The 19,566-nt window shown below is 43.0% G+C and overlaps 2 protein-coding genes across 2 annotated transcripts; both read right to left on the bottom strand.

Moving 5' to 3' along the window:
• Window positions 1-124: 124 nt before the first annotated feature.
• On the bottom strand, window positions 125-5,774 carry ntd5 (ntl-dependent gene 5). Its single transcript, XM_035381174.1, has 8 exons — window positions 5,633-5,774; window positions 5,274-5,420; window positions 4,706-4,909; window positions 2,947-3,055; window positions 2,416-2,492; window positions 1,861-2,040; window positions 1,337-1,534; window positions 125-626 (listed from the first exon to the last, which is right to left on the bottom strand). The coding sequence occupies exons 1-8, from the start codon at window positions 5,700-5,702 to the stop codon at window positions 544-546; spliced, it is 1,068 nt and encodes a 355-aa protein (XP_035237065.1). The 5' UTR covers window positions 5,703-5,774; the 3' UTR covers window positions 125-543.
• Window positions 5,775-6,277: 503 nt separating this feature from the next.
• Window positions 6,278-16,674, bottom strand: dbpb (D site albumin promoter binding protein b). Its single transcript, XM_035427753.1, has 4 exons — window positions 13,998-16,674; window positions 12,363-12,791; window positions 10,526-10,776; window positions 6,278-9,012 (listed from the first exon to the last, which is right to left on the bottom strand). The coding sequence occupies exons 1-4, from the start codon at window positions 14,185-14,187 to the stop codon at window positions 8,797-8,799; spliced, it is 1,086 nt and encodes a 361-aa protein (XP_035283644.1). The 5' UTR covers window positions 14,188-16,674; the 3' UTR covers window positions 6,278-8,796.
• Window positions 16,675-19,566: the final 2,892 nt, after the last annotated feature.

Genomic DNA, 19,566 nt, shown 5'->3' with positions numbered 1-19,566 from the left:
TATTTTTGTGGCCTTTTCCATTTTCTCCCGGTGTACCTTGAACACAATCATGAGGTTACAATGATACATTTTTATAATGTAATAAATAAATTATTAGTGAAATAAATGAAAATCATGAACAATGTCCATTCCTCATTTCACAGTTTTATTCAGAACAGGTCTTATCACTTGAAAAGCACGTGGCTTCACGCGTCACTTAAAGTAGAAGGTGCAAAAATCCAAGGGCAGCATGCCAGACTTTAATGTACACGTGGGAAAATTGGCAGCACACTTAAATATCAATCATTCAGACAAAAGGTACCACAGATGAGAAAGAAATCAATGATTACTCAAGTAACCCCCAAAAAATAAGAGAGAGAGAAGAATATGACACGTACATTCACACGTTGTTATGGGGAAATCAGAGTGGGAAATAACACTGAATAAATTGAAATGCACGGTTGCCAAAAGTGGGGCAAACAGAATGTAGCTTCTGCCATATGTTTTAACTGGTAGAAACTTGGCGCAGAAACAATAGAGTCATGGAGTCAGGAGGTCGAGATGTCACAGGAGGTTACTGGCATCACACTGCGCAATTTCCGAAACTAGTCGGTGTGGGAAGAGTTTAAACTGCAGCCAAGTGGGCTCTGAGAGAGAGAGAGAGAGAGAGAGGGGTCATGGATTTCCATCCTTGAATGCAATTGCACATCCTCATGTATCGAATCTATTTCAAATTAGTGTACTCATCATTGTTATTTGTTAATTTCAACTACTACTACTACTGCAAGACATTGATACAATCTTGATTGATTTATGGTGCAGTATAAATGAGAGTATTAGGTCAGTATTTTAAGAAAATACGTGCAATGAGGCAAGCTACTGCTGCTTGTATCAGTTATATTTTAGCATTTTTGAGCTTGATACACATTTCTTCTCGTTGCCTAATATTCACTGTCCTTTGGCAATTAGACTGAAGACTACTTCCGCAAACTTGGTGAAACATTGAAGAAGAATTTGGTTGAACCTTTGGTGCATTTGTATTCATCCCTTTGTGCTTTAATGATTAAAAATATCAAAATTTTAAAAATCATTATATTTATCTTTTTGAACCATTTCTTCATTTTCAAATGTCCACTACGAAAAAAACTCTCAAAAGCCCAATAAAAATATTGACAAAGACGTGTGTATAATACAATTAGTAGTAGGGAGAAATTAAACAGACTGGATAATAGTAATTTGCAGATTATGTTTTATGATAGTCCTATTTTTTAGTAGGAAAAAATGAATTGGATGAATTGCAGAAACTGCCTTATTCCTCACTTTCAATGGGTTTCCCCAACGGGCAAAGTTGACTCACCAAGGTAACAGCTGGGAGCTGTAAGCTGACCATCAAAGCAGGGCTGCTCGGCGGTGAAACTGCAGCGCTTTTCTGGGTGTTTGCAGTAAAAGGTGACATTCTGTCCATGTGCGACCACCCCCTCGGGGATCTCATAGGGCCAGAGCTTCACCCCTGCAAGTATTACACGGCTGCGCTGGGCTGGGACTGGGCAACGAGCTGAGAAATATATGAAGTTCAAAGGTCAATAGAGGTTCCTTCAGATCAGACAATACTGGACAATATTAGTGTTGGTCAGACACAGACTGTGTCCTTATCATGCTATTTCATACTTCTCATTTATAGCTCATTTATTTATATCCATATGTTTCAGTGTGCTGTAAGGCATGAAAAGGCGTGTGAATAAAACACAAGTTTAAGGGGAATCAGAAACTACTACGTGGATTAAAACAGCAGAAATAATAGAGGATAGAGGGGGTTGAAAGCTAGATAGACCAGTTCAAAGTTTAGTGGAAGCAGATTAAGGTTTTAAAGTGAGGTCTCACCACGACAAAATGGGATGGTGCTCCATGTACCATCTGGCAGGCAGTTAACACGGTTCGGTCCATCCAGCAGGAATGTCTTCTTGCAGAGGTAATAGATGGCCTCTCCTACTTCATACTCCTGTTTCTGAACAGCCACCAGATAACCCTGTTCTACTTCCTTAGGTGGAGGGCAAAACACTCCTGAAAGAGCAGGAGGAGAGAGACTAGCTGAGTGAACTAGTTGCAAGGCTGGCATAATAACATGTAGTTACTCCTGACAAGCTGCAGGTGGCAGCACAACACCACAAGTGACAAACTGCAGACTCCCAGGCTGTCATCTCATTGTATGCACAGCAGGGGCAGCATGAGAGTTAAACACCGACAACCAGTTCACGTGACAACACCCCCCCCCCCCCCCAACCCCCGCATCCACCCACCATTTTCTATCCCTCTCTCTTGCTCTTTTTTGCTCACTTTCTGTCACCCACACATGTATGCAGACACACACACACACACGCGCATGCACGCACGCACGCGCGCGCACACACACATATATACAGAGACACACACACTTACTCTGACAGATGGGATGAGGGTATTGCCAGGTTTCGTCCTCCTGACAGAAATTCTCTCTGTTTCCAAGCAGCGCAAATCTGAGAGAGGGATGGGCGAAAGAGAGTGGCAGAGGTTAATGGCTACATGCTGACAGACAGCATGCGAAAAACCAAACATTAACCCCTCACGGAGCATAAAAGCTCGTCTCCCTCCTCCTCTCACAGAGGAATATCAGGAGCATGGCCGAAATCAGCGGTGGTGTCAAAGCCATTTTTAAACACACTTCCAATTTGACATCAGGGGCACTTTTAAATCAGATTAACATGAAATTAATGTGAAGTCATTTTTAGTATATTCTCACTGGAGTTCTAAATCACGTGAGCCATGAAAGATTAATGATGTGTAACATAATTTCAATGAAGAAGTAAATGTACGACTATCTTGCACTGACTGCTGATGTGTCATTCCGTTATCCACTGAAATATATCATATAAATGTATAGTAAATATAAAAATTTCTTTCCACATCTGTTCCTCTCAAACACTGTCTCACCCAGGACGGCAGCTGTAGCTGATGTGAGAGCCCAATGCAGCAGTACCCTCGAGGGTCAATCCGGTCTCCTCTGGTACTGGGCAGGAAATGGGGGCAGCCATAGGAGCAGCTGTGTGAAGGGGGGGGGGGGGGGAAATAAGCACAATGTCTGCTCATAGCAAAAGACTGCGCGCAGTGCACGTCTTCATCCACGCACATCCACATTTTACCCCATCGCACTTTTTTTCTTTTTTTTTTGCATTCATCTCATGCAGCTCCGTCTCCTGCTTTGGCTGCAGCCGAGGCAATCGGTTTGCGAACACAAAAAGCAACTCCGTTAAGCAGCTCATTTTACATTTGAGAGGTGGAGACAGGAGGAGGCAGTGAGAGAGACACACGCGCACACACACCACACAGAGAACTTAGGGACAGACATGAGAGAAAAACACACCAATGTCAAAAAATACACCAATGCCAAATGTGACAGAAGAGTAAACCGAAATATTGAGAAGCCTGGGATATTTATGACCAAGTATGTAAGGCCTTTAAATTATTATAAACTTATTAGTCACAGCTCTGGCTGAAAATTTAAGAAAAATGATATATGATGTGAAACACAGCCACAGGTGCAAGAACCTGAATAGGATAATCTAATATAAAGGAACTGAACTCTTGAATGAATGAACAAATTCCTCTGTGCATAACGAGAGGCGAAAAACAGGCATATTTATAAAGCGGATCTCATACATATTCATACGTAATTACAGGTTTTAGTGCGTCTAGAAGTGGTTTCACAGTATCACTGGCTACTCTATCAGTGATGGAATGACACATAGTAGAGGAGAGGCTACTGGCAGGGCTGCCATTGGGGGGGGGGGGGGGGGGGGCAAGCAGGTATGTTGTCCCGGGCCCTGGAGGGAGGGGGGGCCTAATGGTCTGTGAGCTTGTGGTATAATATATAATAATATTATTCTGTCCTTGGTCTCGGAATTTCCCCCGGCAGCCCTGGCTACCTGTAAGCCTGACCACACAGAATCAGCGCTGCACAGACAGGACTGTGAGCAGAGAGACTAAGAGCAGGGCAGAAATTTCCAGATGTCAGAGGATCAGAGGAAAAGCTTTCACTGCCCTCCGTGTCATCAGGGAATTGCTTCATCTCTCAGAGCTCCACAAAGATCTCTGACTGTGATCTGTAGGACTGAGCTGCCTCCCACCATCGCTTGCAGGGCATTGAACATCCGTGAGATATTGAGCCTCTCAGCTGCAGTCAGTCATACACAAACTGTACACACACACACACACACACACACACACACACACACACACACACGCACACGCACGCACGCACGCACGCACGCACGCACACACGCACACACGCACACACACACACACACACGCATGCGCGCAAGCACATACTTCACAACAGTACCACTGAGCCAAGAGATGTACCCAGAACAGCGTGCCATCGGCTGTCTTATCCCCGACACTGAGCTACAGCAATCTCAGCCAGCAGGAAGATGATAGCGAACAGACAATGGTATGGTTGCCAAGGAAACACAGAAACAGAGTGCCTTGGTTGCACATAGCCTCGAGCTAACAAATTCCCAATGCAACAAACTCCCAATACAACGCTTTCAGTCAAACATACATGCCTCTCAGCCCTACCCACCTTACATCCCCTCCCACCCACACAAACGCAGATACACACACAAATGTTTGAGATATGGACCAGTGTAAAGCCACTCAATCAAAGGACACAAACCAGATTCCAGCAATTTACCATCTGCTGCACCAGTGCAGACTGGATCTTCCCCACTCCATTGCCGGTCACCTTGGCAACGGCGGATCGCTGCTTCCAGGCCATTGGTCATCTTGAAATTGGGTTGGCAGCGGATTTCAAGAAGGGCGGAAAAGGAAGGAGCAGGAGAAAGCAGGCGAGCAACTGAGTTGGGACTTGGGGTCAGAGGCCAGGGACAGGTGCGACCTGTGGGGGGTAAAGTGGGGGGGTGGGGCGGGGTGAGAAAAAGGGCAGAAGGCAAAACAGGCGACAACAGGTGGGAGGGTGTGTGTGAGAAAGGAGTTAAGAAAAAAACCATCATGTGAGAAAGGGAGCAAGGGAAATCAAAGGGTAGAAAAGACGAGAATAAAAGCAAATGGGAAAGGCAGAGACATGGTGGGACAGAAAAGGAGTCAAGGAGAGAGAAGAGAAAAGGAAGGAATTACATAATGTATTGAAACAGTATTCAAAATAATTTTGCACATTGCCAAGGGGAGGGCAAACAGGCACTATCAGTACATAAGTACAGCCAAAAGAAGGTGGGCATTGGACAGGCAGCCAAATAACTTACCTGGAGCCACGCAGCTTAGCCCACACTGTCCATCGCAAAGACACTGGCGTTTGTTGGGACAGTCCTTGTCCTGCTTGCATGGCTTGGGGCAGCTCCGTCGCCTCTCATTTCCCAAAATTCTCTCTGGACACGACTCCGTCGATTCAGCTGAGAGACACCCATCACGTTAAACTGGGACATTTAGTGACGCACAGCCAATATAGCGCCCCTTTCAATGGACTGCCTAAAGGTGCCCTTACCAATAAACATGCTGATTGGCTGACCCACAACACACAGTCCAACTACGCTTACCAACATACAATGTGACCCCTGTGAACTGAACAAATATTTTGAAAAGTGCACGAAAGGCGTGAGGTTACCAGTTGCCTGGGAGATGAAGGATCCAGTCAAAGCCCAAAAAGAAAAGAGGAAGAGCAGAGAAGAGTCCATCTCTCACTGCTGGTCGAGTGATTATGAAATGGGTAGCGGGAAAACGGGATGGTTTGAGTAGGGGGAGTGGGGTGGGGGTGGGGGGGCAAGGAGGGGCGGGAGGAGCACACACATCTGTTTTCTGTTGAATGTTCAACCATCGAGGGTAAGAAAATTCCAAAGAAAGAGACCTTTCACCCACATTGTGAAACCAGAGTGATACAGACAGATGGACAGAGATAGGCATGAACAAACACACCCCCACATACAACCACTGATACCTGCACACGTGCGCATAGAAATATTTACAGAGGTACTCTCTGTACCTCTCACAACTCTACAACAAACAGAAATGCATACTCTCCCCCACCCCCCTCCCTCCTCAGGGTAAATTAAATTAAACACATATCTAACAAATATATAACACTTCTAATGAAATAAAGTCTAATGATCCAAAAATATCTCCATCTGTTTTTGTTAATGCATATTGTATGTAGCGTGCATTGGAAATCTTGCCATTTGACATCAGGAACCATTGTGTCACTTTCTGTATTCGTATGTAAATTAAATGACAAAATACTGAGACACTAACAATGTTTACTCAGTGAGTAAGGATAATTCTTTATTGGTGCTTTGGAAAGCCAGACTACATTCCCCAGCATTCCTTTGGACAGGAACAGTAGACATCACCGGTGCAGTTGGGTAGTGGTGTGCTGATGGGATTTGTAGTTAATAAGTCACAATAAGAGCTAAATATTCATTATCCACTTCTGAAGGAAAAAAGGACTACATAACCCACAGTCCATTTGGGAAAGCATACGGTCATGATGATGCAAAGATGAGCAACAAATGCCCATTAAAGTTGAAGTAAGCTTACACAAAAAACAGTACTGTCAATAGCTTATAAGCTTCAATGACTTCAGTTCCCAAGTATACAAAAAATAATAAAATCTGGAACTCTTTTTAAATTCCAACAGGAGGTTAGCAGCATCAGAGGTCAATACAGCTGGCAATATATAGGCTGCTGTGAGGGTTATTTCAAATGCCTCCAAGAAAAAAAAAATCCATAGTTTTTGTTGTTTTTCCATTTTTGAAATTCAAACACAGGAAGCCCCCACAATGCACCCAGGGCCTGGTGGAATCGCAATTGATTGTGCTGACAGTGAACAGGCTCATACAAAGTGTAGCTATCAAAAAAGAATTCGAAATAAAGGTACGAGGGAAGTAAAAACTGTGCATTCCTTCAGAAAAATGTTCCAAGAAATGCTGAAAACATAAAATGTAATCATAAACAGCAAGGATAACACTAACAATAATAATCATAATAGTAACAATGATAAAAAAGGTCATTGAATCCCAACAACTAAATTAACAGACTTATTAACCCAACAGAGTTCATATCTGGTTTTACTAGAACCTTCCTCCCAAGATGAGTTGGTAGTGTACCATGCATTTCAACAGTTTGCAAAGATGGAATGGGGAAGCTGAGAAATGAAACTGGAAATTAAGCGGTTAAAAAATAAACCCCCACTCCTTTGCATCAGCATTTTGAAATTTGGCCTTTCCTTTCCCAGATATCTGAGAATTTAACATCATTCCAATTAACCTGACATCTCTTGGAATTATAATTTGCATATATACACACACTCGCATATCCACACATTCACATATATACTTATTTATATATACACTTACATTTAATCAGACAGCTTCTTTTTCCTATAATAATTCATAGTATAATATATATTTTTAGCATACAGTAACAAAAGGGGTGCGTTTTATAGGAAAAGGACAGGTTTTTTTTTTTTTTTTTAAAGAGAGGTACGAATATACCGTGGTATGAAACATATTTGTACGATACCCAGAACAGCATAGGCATTTTAAAAGGTTGTGTAAAGGTGGATTGTCATGTAGACAAACTGGTATAGGACTGAGAGCAAAAGTACTGACATAACACAGGATGAGCAATACAAAGTGCAGTGAAATGCTTTAAGTGGGCTGCTATATTGCATGCAATCCGCACTCTGGAGCACCAGTGACGCATTAATCACACTCACTGCCAACTTAACCTGGGTGATAAATTCTATACCAGTTTAATTCTGTTCACAAATCCAATAGAGAGAGAGAAAAAATCTGAGAGGATATACAAATGACAGGTCTCTCCAGTGTGTTACATTGTGTCGTAATGACTGTCTCGAAGGTACTGAACGTATCAAGTCCCTACCCAGCCCTTTACATATATACATGGGAAAAGCTCTCGGCAAATGGACTCTCTATATTTGTGAAATATTTGCTGAACTATTAAGTGTTTTGTAATTTCTCTCTCTCTACTTGCTCCCTACCATGTCTATAGACATTCACTTCAACAAAGGAATCAAAGAGAAGATAACAAATTAAGTGCTTGAACAAACCCACAATAAAATTTTAACTACAAAATTTTCATTTAGTTTTTTCTCTCTACAGTTTCACTCAAAAACCCTTCCCCCATCCCTATCTCAGCCTCTGTAGTCTTCCATTTTACATTCCTCCAGTTCATCCTTACATCACACCCATATTCCCGACTCATCTTTTCACATATCTCCATTCAAAAATCCTCATTTCAAATATATCATTCAATAATGATTTTTTAAAAGATATCATTTTATATTCATCTTTCTCTATCCAAATTCCCTCCCACCCATATATAAAATATACAAAATTATTTCCAAAATTTCCACTGTCCACCCCCTTCTCATTTTTGCGAATATAAAAATATACAGTTATACTATGTCAAAATCTTCTCTTGATCGGTTCCTGAATCTCACCCGAGCCCTTCTGCTCAGTCACATGTAATTCATTGCAATTCCCTCTGCCTGTTCTTTCCTCTTCTCTCCCCCATTCTCTAGTTCAAAAATATACCATTTTTGTTAATAGAAAAAACTGTCCTGCCACCTTTACTGCTCTTCCTCTACCCTACTGCTTTTCCTGTCCTCTTAAACTTATTTTACTTTCATCATCATCATCATCATCATTATTATCATCACCATCACCATCATCATCATCATCATGTCTTCAGCCTTTGTCACCCCTCCCGGCCCACCCATCGCAGTCTTCCTCCCCCCGGCCGTCTCTCCCTTCACTGTTCTTCATGTCGGCTTTCGTATTTGTTAAGGATGTTACGGCAGCGGCCCAGTTCCTTTCGCATGTCGGCCACTTCCTGCCGCAGCGCCGCGTTCTCCCGCTCCAGGAAAGCCGCGCGCACCGAGATCTGGTTCTCCTTCAACCGCCGGGCGTCCCGGGACCGCTTGGCCGCCTCGTTGTTCTTACACCGCCGGCTCCAGTACTTGTCGTCCTGAGAAGGGGACAGAGCGGCAGGAGGGGGTTAAACGGACGGAAGGGTTTACTGGCTGCTGCATTAAAATCAGGACTAAAGAAAATTGGAGCTGGGTGTAGGACTGGCGAGAGGGCATTAACACTGCTACACAGCGAGGGACGGGCGGGGTCATCGCAGTAGACGTGTACTGACGCCACTGTGATGAATTAATGCGTTTCTGAGGGTTGGGTTCATTGGTGCAGATGAAGTGTGTTTCTAGTGATGACACACCGGGCAAGTTAGCAATGCGACATGCAGTCACCAAACTGCACGAGCAATGACATGCCTTAAAGGCATCTAAAGATCCAATAACTTAACGTTCACACGAGTTAAAAGGACACACTTGCTCCCAGATCCAGAAGCAAAGCCTTGGAATGGAATGGGCTGCTCTCTACCACCAGAAGAGCTGAAAATATCACTTGTTCGGAACTTTACTGGACAAATTAATTAGACCATAAAATCAGAAATCACTAAAACTGAGCACTAAGGTAAAAATTTTAAGTGAAAACTTTCAATACCCAATCGCATGTTGCTAGCCTCCTCTCTCATTTCCGCTGCATAAAACAAATGCAAAATAGCAATGGAAATTTTTTATCCTTGACTCAACATCCAGGCAAGCAGGCCATATTAGCCAGGAAGAACGCCCTGCCACGGCACGCCCAATACAAAATCTAAAAGGACACAATGTTGTGATTACAAAGGATTTAAAGATAGCCCCGCCAGACACACCAGCACAGCTCAAGACAAGTACAGGCATGCAACATACAGGATGACCCAGCAGAACCACTTCTGATCATCGATCAATACAGTTTCAAATTCAATTCAAGTTCATGTCCATTGCTTTCTACTCAGAACAACTGCAGGAGCTACCGAATTACTGCAACCCACGGAAAACACACAACGTAAAATGACTGCATCACTTCAAAGACAAATAAACCACTACTGCTGAAAATGAACACTCTACATACACATTTTTCAAATAAATATAAATAAACATTACCCTCTGAAACATTTTATTTTACAATTCCCATCACTAAAAATGTATTTACGTGTTTGTGCCATGTAAGTGAACTGGTATGAGAGTCGTACTTCAAGTTCTGAAATAGTCCAGGATATACAGTGTGACAAAACACTTACATTTGTGCCTCTGCAATCCATGACATCAACACTAGAGCACCAGTGACATATTAAATGCCCTCACTACTAACTTTAGTGTGTGAGTGTGAGTGTGTGGGTGTGCATGTGTGTGTGCACGTGTGTGCGGTACGCGTACATGTGCACAATGATTGCTGCAGGACAGCACACTTAAAAATGTTTCAAGATGCTGTTCAGTCTTCAGCTGCAAAGGGAAACTGCAGTCGGCTCCACAGTTATGTGTTAACGGCTTCAGGCTGCTATGAGCTAACGTGAGCCCAACGCCCCTCAAAGCACAACTGCTGTAAATTCAGCGCTCTCCACTGCCACCATGTGTACACATAGGATAGGGAACCACCTTCAGGTCCTCCGGCACCAGCATCTTGCGGGCCTTCTTGATCATGGGCTGCGGCTTGAGCTCCTCCTCGCTGAAGCGGTGCCTCCGCGGGTCGAAGGCCTCCTGGCCCGGCACACTGGACAGCGCCAGGTCAGCGGGGTCTGGGTCAAAGTTCACCATGACATCAGCCCCATTGGCGGCGGGAGGTGCAGGAGGTGGAGGGCAGGAAGAAGAGGGAGATGGAGAAGGATCCAGAGGGGCTCCTTGGCCACCTATGGGACATACATATAATTTTAAACGCTGTCAGAAATGATAAAACGTGTACAGGGAGTGTTAAAAATGAACTGAGGAAAGAGGGCTGAAAGCGCATTATTGTGTAGGAGCGCACAAAATGGTTCACGCCAATCTACACTGCAGTGACAACTGCTAACCACCAGGTGGAAGCAGGGCTGCACTATAAACGAACAACTTGCCTCCCTGCCCTTTGATCTCAGTCATTTCCCTAAACATTCCCATCTCTGATTTAATTGTGCGATCACAAAATAAATAAATAAATAGCCATTCAATCTGTCATGTTTCCGCCTCAGTAGATGGAATTCTATTCACCAGAAATCAGGTTAATTCTATCTATTCACTGCATATCATATGTAATCTTGGGGAGACTCAGAAAGGGAACATACTTCACATACAGTAAGCAGTAAGTTACACGGGCAACTTATGTAACACACCTCCCTGCCGCCACACACACAGTGTTCTTGACGTGTAACATTATACAGCCCCCTCCCACAGCGCTGAGCACACAAACACACCCCCTCTGCCCCTCTGCTTTCCCTCTAAATAGAACTCCAACAAAACAGAACACTTCTGCTTCCCCCTCCCCTCCCTCCCAGCCCACCCAGCCCACCCTTTATTCAACACACTATTATACCGTTCATCCAATTAACTGCCTGTCTGTGAGTAGATATTGCATAGGTTCACAACTGTAAACTTAAGTGTAGTTATACATCCAATGAAAATAAATGAAGCAAATCGCTTTAAGCCAGGTCTCAGCACTGCACTGTTGTTTATCCACACCGCCTCCCTCTCTCTGTCTTTTCACCCGTCGTTCTCTGACTCGGCTCCTCCCCTTGTTCTCTCGCTCTATTACTTTCTGCATCAGCACGTGACGGGCCACATGCACATGGACTAAGCGTGTGAGGCAGAGAGAGAGAGGTTTAAAGGCACGCAATCACATATTCTCTCTCTGGCTCTACCTTTCCTGTCCTTTCACTGTTGTTAAAACTTTACTGTAGTGCCAGTTAGTTGGTCAGTGTCCATGTTAACCTCTTTCTGTCCATTCTCACATTTCTAGAATTTCTCTTCTCTCTTTCCTTCTGACCTCTCTCTCTCTCCTTCAGTCTCACTTACTGTCTATGATGATTTGTTGTCTGTCAAGTCTGCCCGAGTCAAATATGAAGCCTCTTTTCTCTCTTAGTACTATACTATTGTCAAAATGTGCATACATTGGGTTAAGCCCATGATTGCCACATACTGTGGCAAATCTGTCGCCATCTGTGGAGTATAGTATTGTAGTACTCTGTCAAAATTTAAATCCTGCACTGTTCTAGAAATTCATTACCCATTCTCAATAGAAGTTATAGCTCTGCACCTTTCCTGTACCCCGCCCGCCCCCCCCCCCCCCCCCCCCACTCGCCCTACCTGGCACCTCATCTGCCCCATTTCAATCCTGTGTCTTTTAAATACAATTCAGACCAAATTAAATGCATGGCAACCCTGCTTTTTGCATATCCTAATACCACTGCTTCACTAGGAGCGCTCTTTTATTTTTTTCCCTGTGGAGACCTTTAAAGAAACTCACTGTGCAGACACTCCGACCCTCCCAGCAGGCCTTGCGTTGTTTGCTGCATGTCCAGGCCCAGCAAGGAGGGAGAGGATGAGGAAGAGGAGGACGAGGATGACGAGCAGGGCGGGGGGGAAGATGGGGGACACTGGGAACTCTGGTTGGGGATGGCGGACTGGGAGCTCTGGGAGGGGATCTGGGCAGAGCTGGAGCTGTTGTTGTGCAGGCTGCCCATCCCGTTCTCAGTCAGAAACTCCTCCAGGTCCATGTACTGCAACTGGAACAGGCCCCCGTCGCAAGGCAGGGTGCGCTCCCAAAGCAGGGGTCCCAGGAAGGCAGACTGGGAGGAGGAGCGCAGGGAGCATCCGCTGCCACTCCCACCACTACCCACAATGCCCCCAGCCATAGAGCCAGAGTCCTCATCAGAGTCCAGGGGTTTGTCTTTGTCTGAGAGAGAGAGAGAGAGGGGGGGGGGGGGAGAGGGAGAGACAGAGACAGAGACACAAGAGAGATTAGCTCAGAGGGTCATGGGTTTGCATCCTTGAATGCGGTTATACATCTTCATGCACAACTGTATAAGAAAGTATATATCACAACAGCAATTAACGAAAAAGCAGTCAGGCACTGGCAAAAAGAGTGAGATACTAATAATGCAGTAAATGGTATTTTAAACAATCATAGCTTTGGCATATACTTTTGAGAGTGGAGATAAACATTGAAAGGAATACATCATCCATGTCTGCATGCATATGTGCAATATGCATGCATCCCTATGTATGCCTTATTTTGTGAAATATGTCAACCATTGGCTTTTAGGGAATTTTATGTAAATTTAAGATTCATTATGACATCTAGTAAATGCACTTGCAGACAAGGGACATGCAAATAGAGCTGGATGACAATGTAGACTCAACCCTTTCAAATGAGCCATCATCAACCACACACAAAGGGCACTTAACATTTTTGTTAGTTACTGACTTTCATAAGTGCATTCTCTAAATTCAAATCAGGAACTCCCATGTAAGTCTTCTAGTCTGTAGCAATGGCAATGTGTGGATGTCAAGTAAACCTTGCTTCATTACAGAGAGCACTTAACTGAGAATAAGGTATTGTAATTGTGTCCACTAGTAAGTGGTTATTTGTAGTGGCAAATGCAAGAACTGTATGTTGAACCATGCATTTGTGCACACTTTATATCCATGTACACTAACATGCATATGTGATAATCACAATACTGCTTGTGTACTGTACGAATGCACTGTGGTGTGAATACCTATATCTGTACTTCTGAGCATTTGTACAGTACTCCATTATATCTTTGGGGAGTGAAGGGCAGCAGGGGGGAATTTCTAAGTAATTGCAAAAATACTGTCTAAGCACTGAAGTAGGATTTTGCATATGGTGAGACAGACAGTATTTCAGCAGTAAAGTGTCCAATGTTCAGTCCCTTGTTTTCCCTCCAAATCACTCACAGCTCAAACACACATAAACACACATCGAAAATAAATTAAAATAAATACATTTTGAGGTGTAAGCAAAGAGGACAGCACAGAAGTGGCTTTGGACGTCAGGTGAGGGTTGCTGAGTGTTAGCTCACTCAGACAACGAGAAAGAATCACAATCCAGCTTAGACGCTTAGATAAAAATCCTCACCTTTCATATCACAGCAGTCTTTCCCTCGCTGGTCGCCTTTGATTGGGAGCTGCAGAAGGGACTTCAAGCTTGCCATGGAACCCAGGTGCCCACCACCTAGAGTACTGCTCGCCGTGTTACTACTCCCAAACTGAGGGCTAGCTCCGGCGGGGAGGTCAGGGGGTAGAAGCTGTGTGAGCGGCCTGGACATCACTCGGTGGCCGCCTATTTTAATGTGCGTTGTTGACAGTTAATCGATTAATTACGGATTAATTTAATGGTGTCGTGGTTACACTACAACGACAACTTGTCCTAAATTACGGTGATTACGGTCAAATTTGGCTGCTCTATAACTAGATTATTTGGATCGTTTTAGTCCTCCTTATGCACATATCGGTCCACAAGTCTAGCGAATAGACAATTACATTAAATAATATATCCAATAAATGCGATACTCACAACTGTACAATAATCTGTTTAGCCGGATACTCGCGCGCAGTCAAATCGAGTTTCGCTGCTACGTAAATATATTATGTCTGATCATTTATCGAAAGTGTTCGTGTTTACAATACGGTGAAGAGCTCCAATTGTAAAACTATATTTCTCGCCCTTAATCCAGCGAGTGGCTATGTGCTAATGTATTCTAATATCCTTGTTGCAGTTGTTGTTTTGTATCGTCCTCTTGCGTAAATGTAGAATATTTCCTTATTTCCTATCTTCTTAAAGTTAGACTGATTTTTGTAATTGTTCGGAAATCTGACAATTTCTTCACCATCAGGACAAAATCAAAATAAAAGATAATAACAAATGTCTATAATGAATTCCTGAAGTGAACCAAGCGCAAATCGAGACTCGCGTACAGAACTAGACTTGGCTTTCGTCGCACTGAAACTTCGAAAAATTGCAAACGCTGCAACCTTATGGAAAAATGTTATTTATCAATAATACACGCAGAACAGAAATACCGACCATAAACCGTTTTTTAAAAATCAAAAACAAAAAACAAATTAATAGCCTAACAGAAAATGTGCAGCTAAGCAGCGCGATTGGTTGATGTGATAGCTTCTTGTTTTTTCCCCCCTTTCCCTTCTGTCGCTCTCGCTCGCTCTCTCTTTTTTTTTTTTTTTTTTTAATTCTGCTTCTCCCCCTCTTTCTCTTTCTGTATGTAGACTCACAGCTTGCGCTCGAGCCGAGGCTGGAGTCAGCTGGAACGAACACGGGCAATTCTCGTGACGTCACATCTCACGGGTAATGGAGCAGGAGGGGGGGTGTTTATCAATATTAATGAGACACACCTCCCCAACACCACGCCTCAAAGCCTGGTGAGAGCCCAACCTCCAAAGCAATCTAGCCAATTATAAGCCGGAGTAGGGTACACTTTGACATCAAGGCGTCCCACCCCGTCCACAGAACTTTATGTTCCCAAACATTAACCCGTTATTTGTTGCTCTAAATTTACACACTTCCCAGGTGCCCGAACACGTCGCTTGGTCATACCGCCAAACATCTGGTGCCGTAATGAAAGTATGGATCCAATAAATAGCAAAACCACTGAAACAACCATATTTAAATGTATTTTTTTATTTAGCAACAATACTAAATGCGTTTTTTTATTTCAGATCTATTCTAGATCTGACTAGCCTAATTAGCAGAATTTAACATTTAAAACATTCGGTTACATTTGAGACCCCCGAACAATATACATTACTACTTAATATGATATAGCCTACTAGGCCTGGTTTTCCTCCCAGCTACTCAGGGTGCATAATTTCTCAGATCACCTTTAATCCGCTTGAAACGTGAGCGCCCGTCGGTTTTTGCCGACAGAAATTCCACAAAGTCTCTTTAAGACCGAATCCTCCTCTCCGAGGGCGCACATGGCCCTAGCACGCGCGGGTGCTGCCCATCGGCAGGACGACCTCATCGTGATTGGCTTAAAGTAATCCTGACTCCTCCCCTTACAAGGAGCTATTGGACAAAACTAGGTCACTTACTCCGCCCACAACTCCCCCCATGCAAAGGCCGCGTGAGACCAAGAGGCAAAACAGCAGTACTTGACTACAGTGAGCTTAGGTAGGCTTCATAGAAATACAGAAATATTTTGAAATGTACATTTGAATCTTTAATATTTCATGGAAATATCAGTTTGGAGCTAAACAAACAAATTATCTACTCGCATTTTCATAGCAAATGCAGAGTGCTTGCAGTTAGCGTTACATTAATCGTTTTTAATTTAGACAATTGCAAAAAGAATCCTTGCTGTCCAAGTGATTTTTATGTTGTAACAGTTGATTTCCCCCTTTTGGAACAGGGATATGAGATACTGCCAATAAAATTGTATTAGTTAAAAGGAGGACCCCTTAAAGGGCCTGGAATTAAGCTCCAAATTTCTCTTATAATTTAAACTAAAAAGCACATTTTTTAATATTGTGATGCTCATTTAAAATGCCATTTACTCATTTCCAGTGAATAAATCAAATTGTAGTCAGGGTGACTGACACTACTAAAATGAATACAGAAATTCCAAAGGTTCTGCATGACTGCTTCCACACACAGCATGAACATGCTATAGGTGTAGTCAAAACAGTACCCAATGTTCTAGTTTGTGCACTCCAGCAGCTACAGATATCAGGTCATTTAGCATATGTGAACACACCAACAGTCAATCTCGCAAACTGCAAATTCAGTTACTCTCTATCGGTCGAATCCACATGACCATTGCTCTTGGGGGTTTGGGGGGGGGGGGGGGGGGGGGGGGGGGTTGGGAGGAGGACGAAAAAAACAGAAAGCCATTCTCTCAGCTCCACCTTCTGGATAAATTATGACATTGCAGTTTAATCTTACTGCAAGCAAAAAAAAACAGAAATTGTAAATACAACTGGAACGAATTGTGTTCATATTCATACATTCATTTGCAAATTATACACTTTAACAAGTTGAAAGCCAATTTAAGTTCTAATAATTTCTGTAGAAATTAGTGTGCAGAATGTAGTTTTTAAAAATAGCTTTCTGAATACTGGCCATTAAATATAAAATGGAAGCAAACCGATAAATTCCTGTTGGGAATTTGAGAACCCATCTGACCGCAATCAACATCACACAACATACAGCTGAAACACCTATTAAAAACAAAATAAAAAAACAAACCACCATTCTGCTTCTTCCAATTTGGGAATGCCCAACTGAGAATGTCCCTCCCCTGCAACAACCTTGATCAATTCCATAGAGCGCACACTAGAATGCATGTCCTGCAAAGTCCATGCAGTCAGCCTTACAATCTTTATCTCGCAGCTCACCAGCAGGGATGCACACAATGTGCTGGAGAACAGCAGCATGGAGACCAGCGGTGCCCCATTGACTAATCATTGTCATCGTGCCTCGAGGAAAAGAATACCTCGCTAGGGAACCCTGCACCTACTGGGCAATGCAATAGGCAATTCTGCATTAGCCTAAGGGAGGTCCAGCCACATCAGCACTGGCAGGGTCAGGATTGAGGAAGCCTACCATTTTTAGCCATAGCTCTTGAAGGCATCTTTGTCAGCAGCCATATCACCACGTGCACCCTGCTCCTGCTGAATGGCTGAAAAAAAGGCAGAAGTGGGCTTGGTTAGTACTAAGATGGGACCCCTTCTGGGGAAACTCAGTTGCCACTAGACGTGTCGCGGGTGGGTCAAGTGGCCATCATCTCTCGGGTCAAATAAACCCCAGTGCAGTGAAGGGGACACTGCAGGAGACACTGTCTTTCAGATGAGATTGTAAAATGAGGCCCAGATTCACTATAATCATTAAACATTCCACAACACTCAGAGCTGGCCCGACCCAGTAAGTGGCGATATAAGCTGCTGCTTAGGGCCCCGTGACCACCAGGGGGCTCCCATAATTATTCTAAAATATCTATTATCTTTTAATGTGGTGTTGGGGGATACCCCCAAATCAAATCCTGCTTAGGGCACCTTGAAGGCTAGGGCTGGAAAATATGACATTTATTTCAAAAAGTAGGGGGTTCCCTGGGGCCTGTATCATTTAGCGGGATAAACTGCAGAGTAAAACCCAGAAATTTTAAAAACAAACAAACAAACAAACAAATAAATAAACAAATAAATAAATAAATACATTTCAGCCCATGTTCCAGGTTTTGAGAGGGTTCTGGGTTTTACTCGATGCAGTTATCCAGCTAACTCCGTAATCCTGCTTCATGACACAGAGGCCTCTGGTGTCCTGGCTAAATTCCCAACCTGGCTCTCAGCCCGCTGCCTAATCATCCCCCCCGCTTAATGGGCAAAAATCACTCTCCCTCAGGTGGGGGCTACACATTGGAGTTTGAGGAGTTTCCCCCTCATCACCGTAAAGCACTTTGAGTTGGATAAAAGCGCGATAAAAATGCAAGCCATTATTATTATTTATTATCATTATTAAAGTGCCAGCCTCACCCAGACATCATTTGACATTTTATCCATCTTGCAAATAAATATGTACCGGACAAGAAAACGACTGGACATGAATGATTTCAATGCCATGTAGGCTATAGGTTTAGCACATATTCTTTAGACTAGCCAGACACTCATTTGTCTCCCTGTTGTTAATTCTGAAACTTTCCAATCAGAAGCATCTTCTGAAATTTAAGGGCGTGGCCAAAAATCCTGTGATATTGGTATCTTTGAAGTAGAAGACAGTGCTGAGAAACAGCTCAATTTAATATATCTGTGGTTTCAGTAAGCCAAACTGGAAGTTCTATGCCTTAGAAAATTTTTTTTAAATTTTGATTAATAAAGTTGATTAATTCTTAAGTTAGTAAAATAAGTCCAAACTGTTGTTTTCATACTACAGTAAGTACAAAGGGAAATACACAATTTTATATGTATTTAATATGGGCAAAATTCTCCTTTAAAGAAAAACCTCACCCCATTTCATGAAGCATACATGTTACTAATGCTTACAGTGGTAGTAATTTTTGCTAAACATAATTTGGCTGGTATTTTCAGCTTCAAATCAAACTCGGTAAAACCGTTCTTTGCATTTGCCACTGTAATACAGTTCCCAAGTGTCTCACCAACATTACATAGATATTATAGAAAAATACTTTGCAATGAAATATGGCAGCTTCAGACGAAAGACTTGCTTGACTGACAGAGGACCAGCATCCTTCAGATAGGGCATACAATCGATTTCAAAATGGCATACAATCGATTTCAAAATGGCAAAGACAATCACAAGTATATTTATCATCATCAGTGGATAGTAAAAACATTGTTTGGATTCTGGGTGAATTTTCCCTCAAAATTTCAAAAGCTGTAACGTATGCCAATAACTACAAAGTAGACTGCCATTGTCTATTCTCGGCAGTTGGGGCATTACTTAAGATGTATGTTTGTATGTGACTTTAAAATGGAAATATGTCCAAAATACTGCATCATAATATAAGAGCAGACATTACTTCCACAGCAGTGTCAGCCAAAGTAACACTGCAGGCACATGCATACCAACACACACACAGAGCTGCCACAACAATGGCACAAGGATGCCTCAAAATTTTTACACAATGGCTGCAATGAAACCTGCCTTCCTGTTAGTCGAGTAGCATAGAATACCC

Source organism: Anguilla anguilla, chromosome 1 (genome assembly GCF_013347855.1).
Source record: "Anguilla anguilla isolate fAngAng1 chromosome 1, fAngAng1.pri, whole genome shotgun sequence".
Taxonomy (NCBI): Eukaryota; Metazoa; Chordata; class Actinopteri; order Anguilliformes; family Anguillidae; genus Anguilla; species Anguilla anguilla.
The sequence above is the reverse complement of the archived record's forward strand: the minus strand, read 5'-3'. Positions and strand labels throughout refer to the sequence as shown.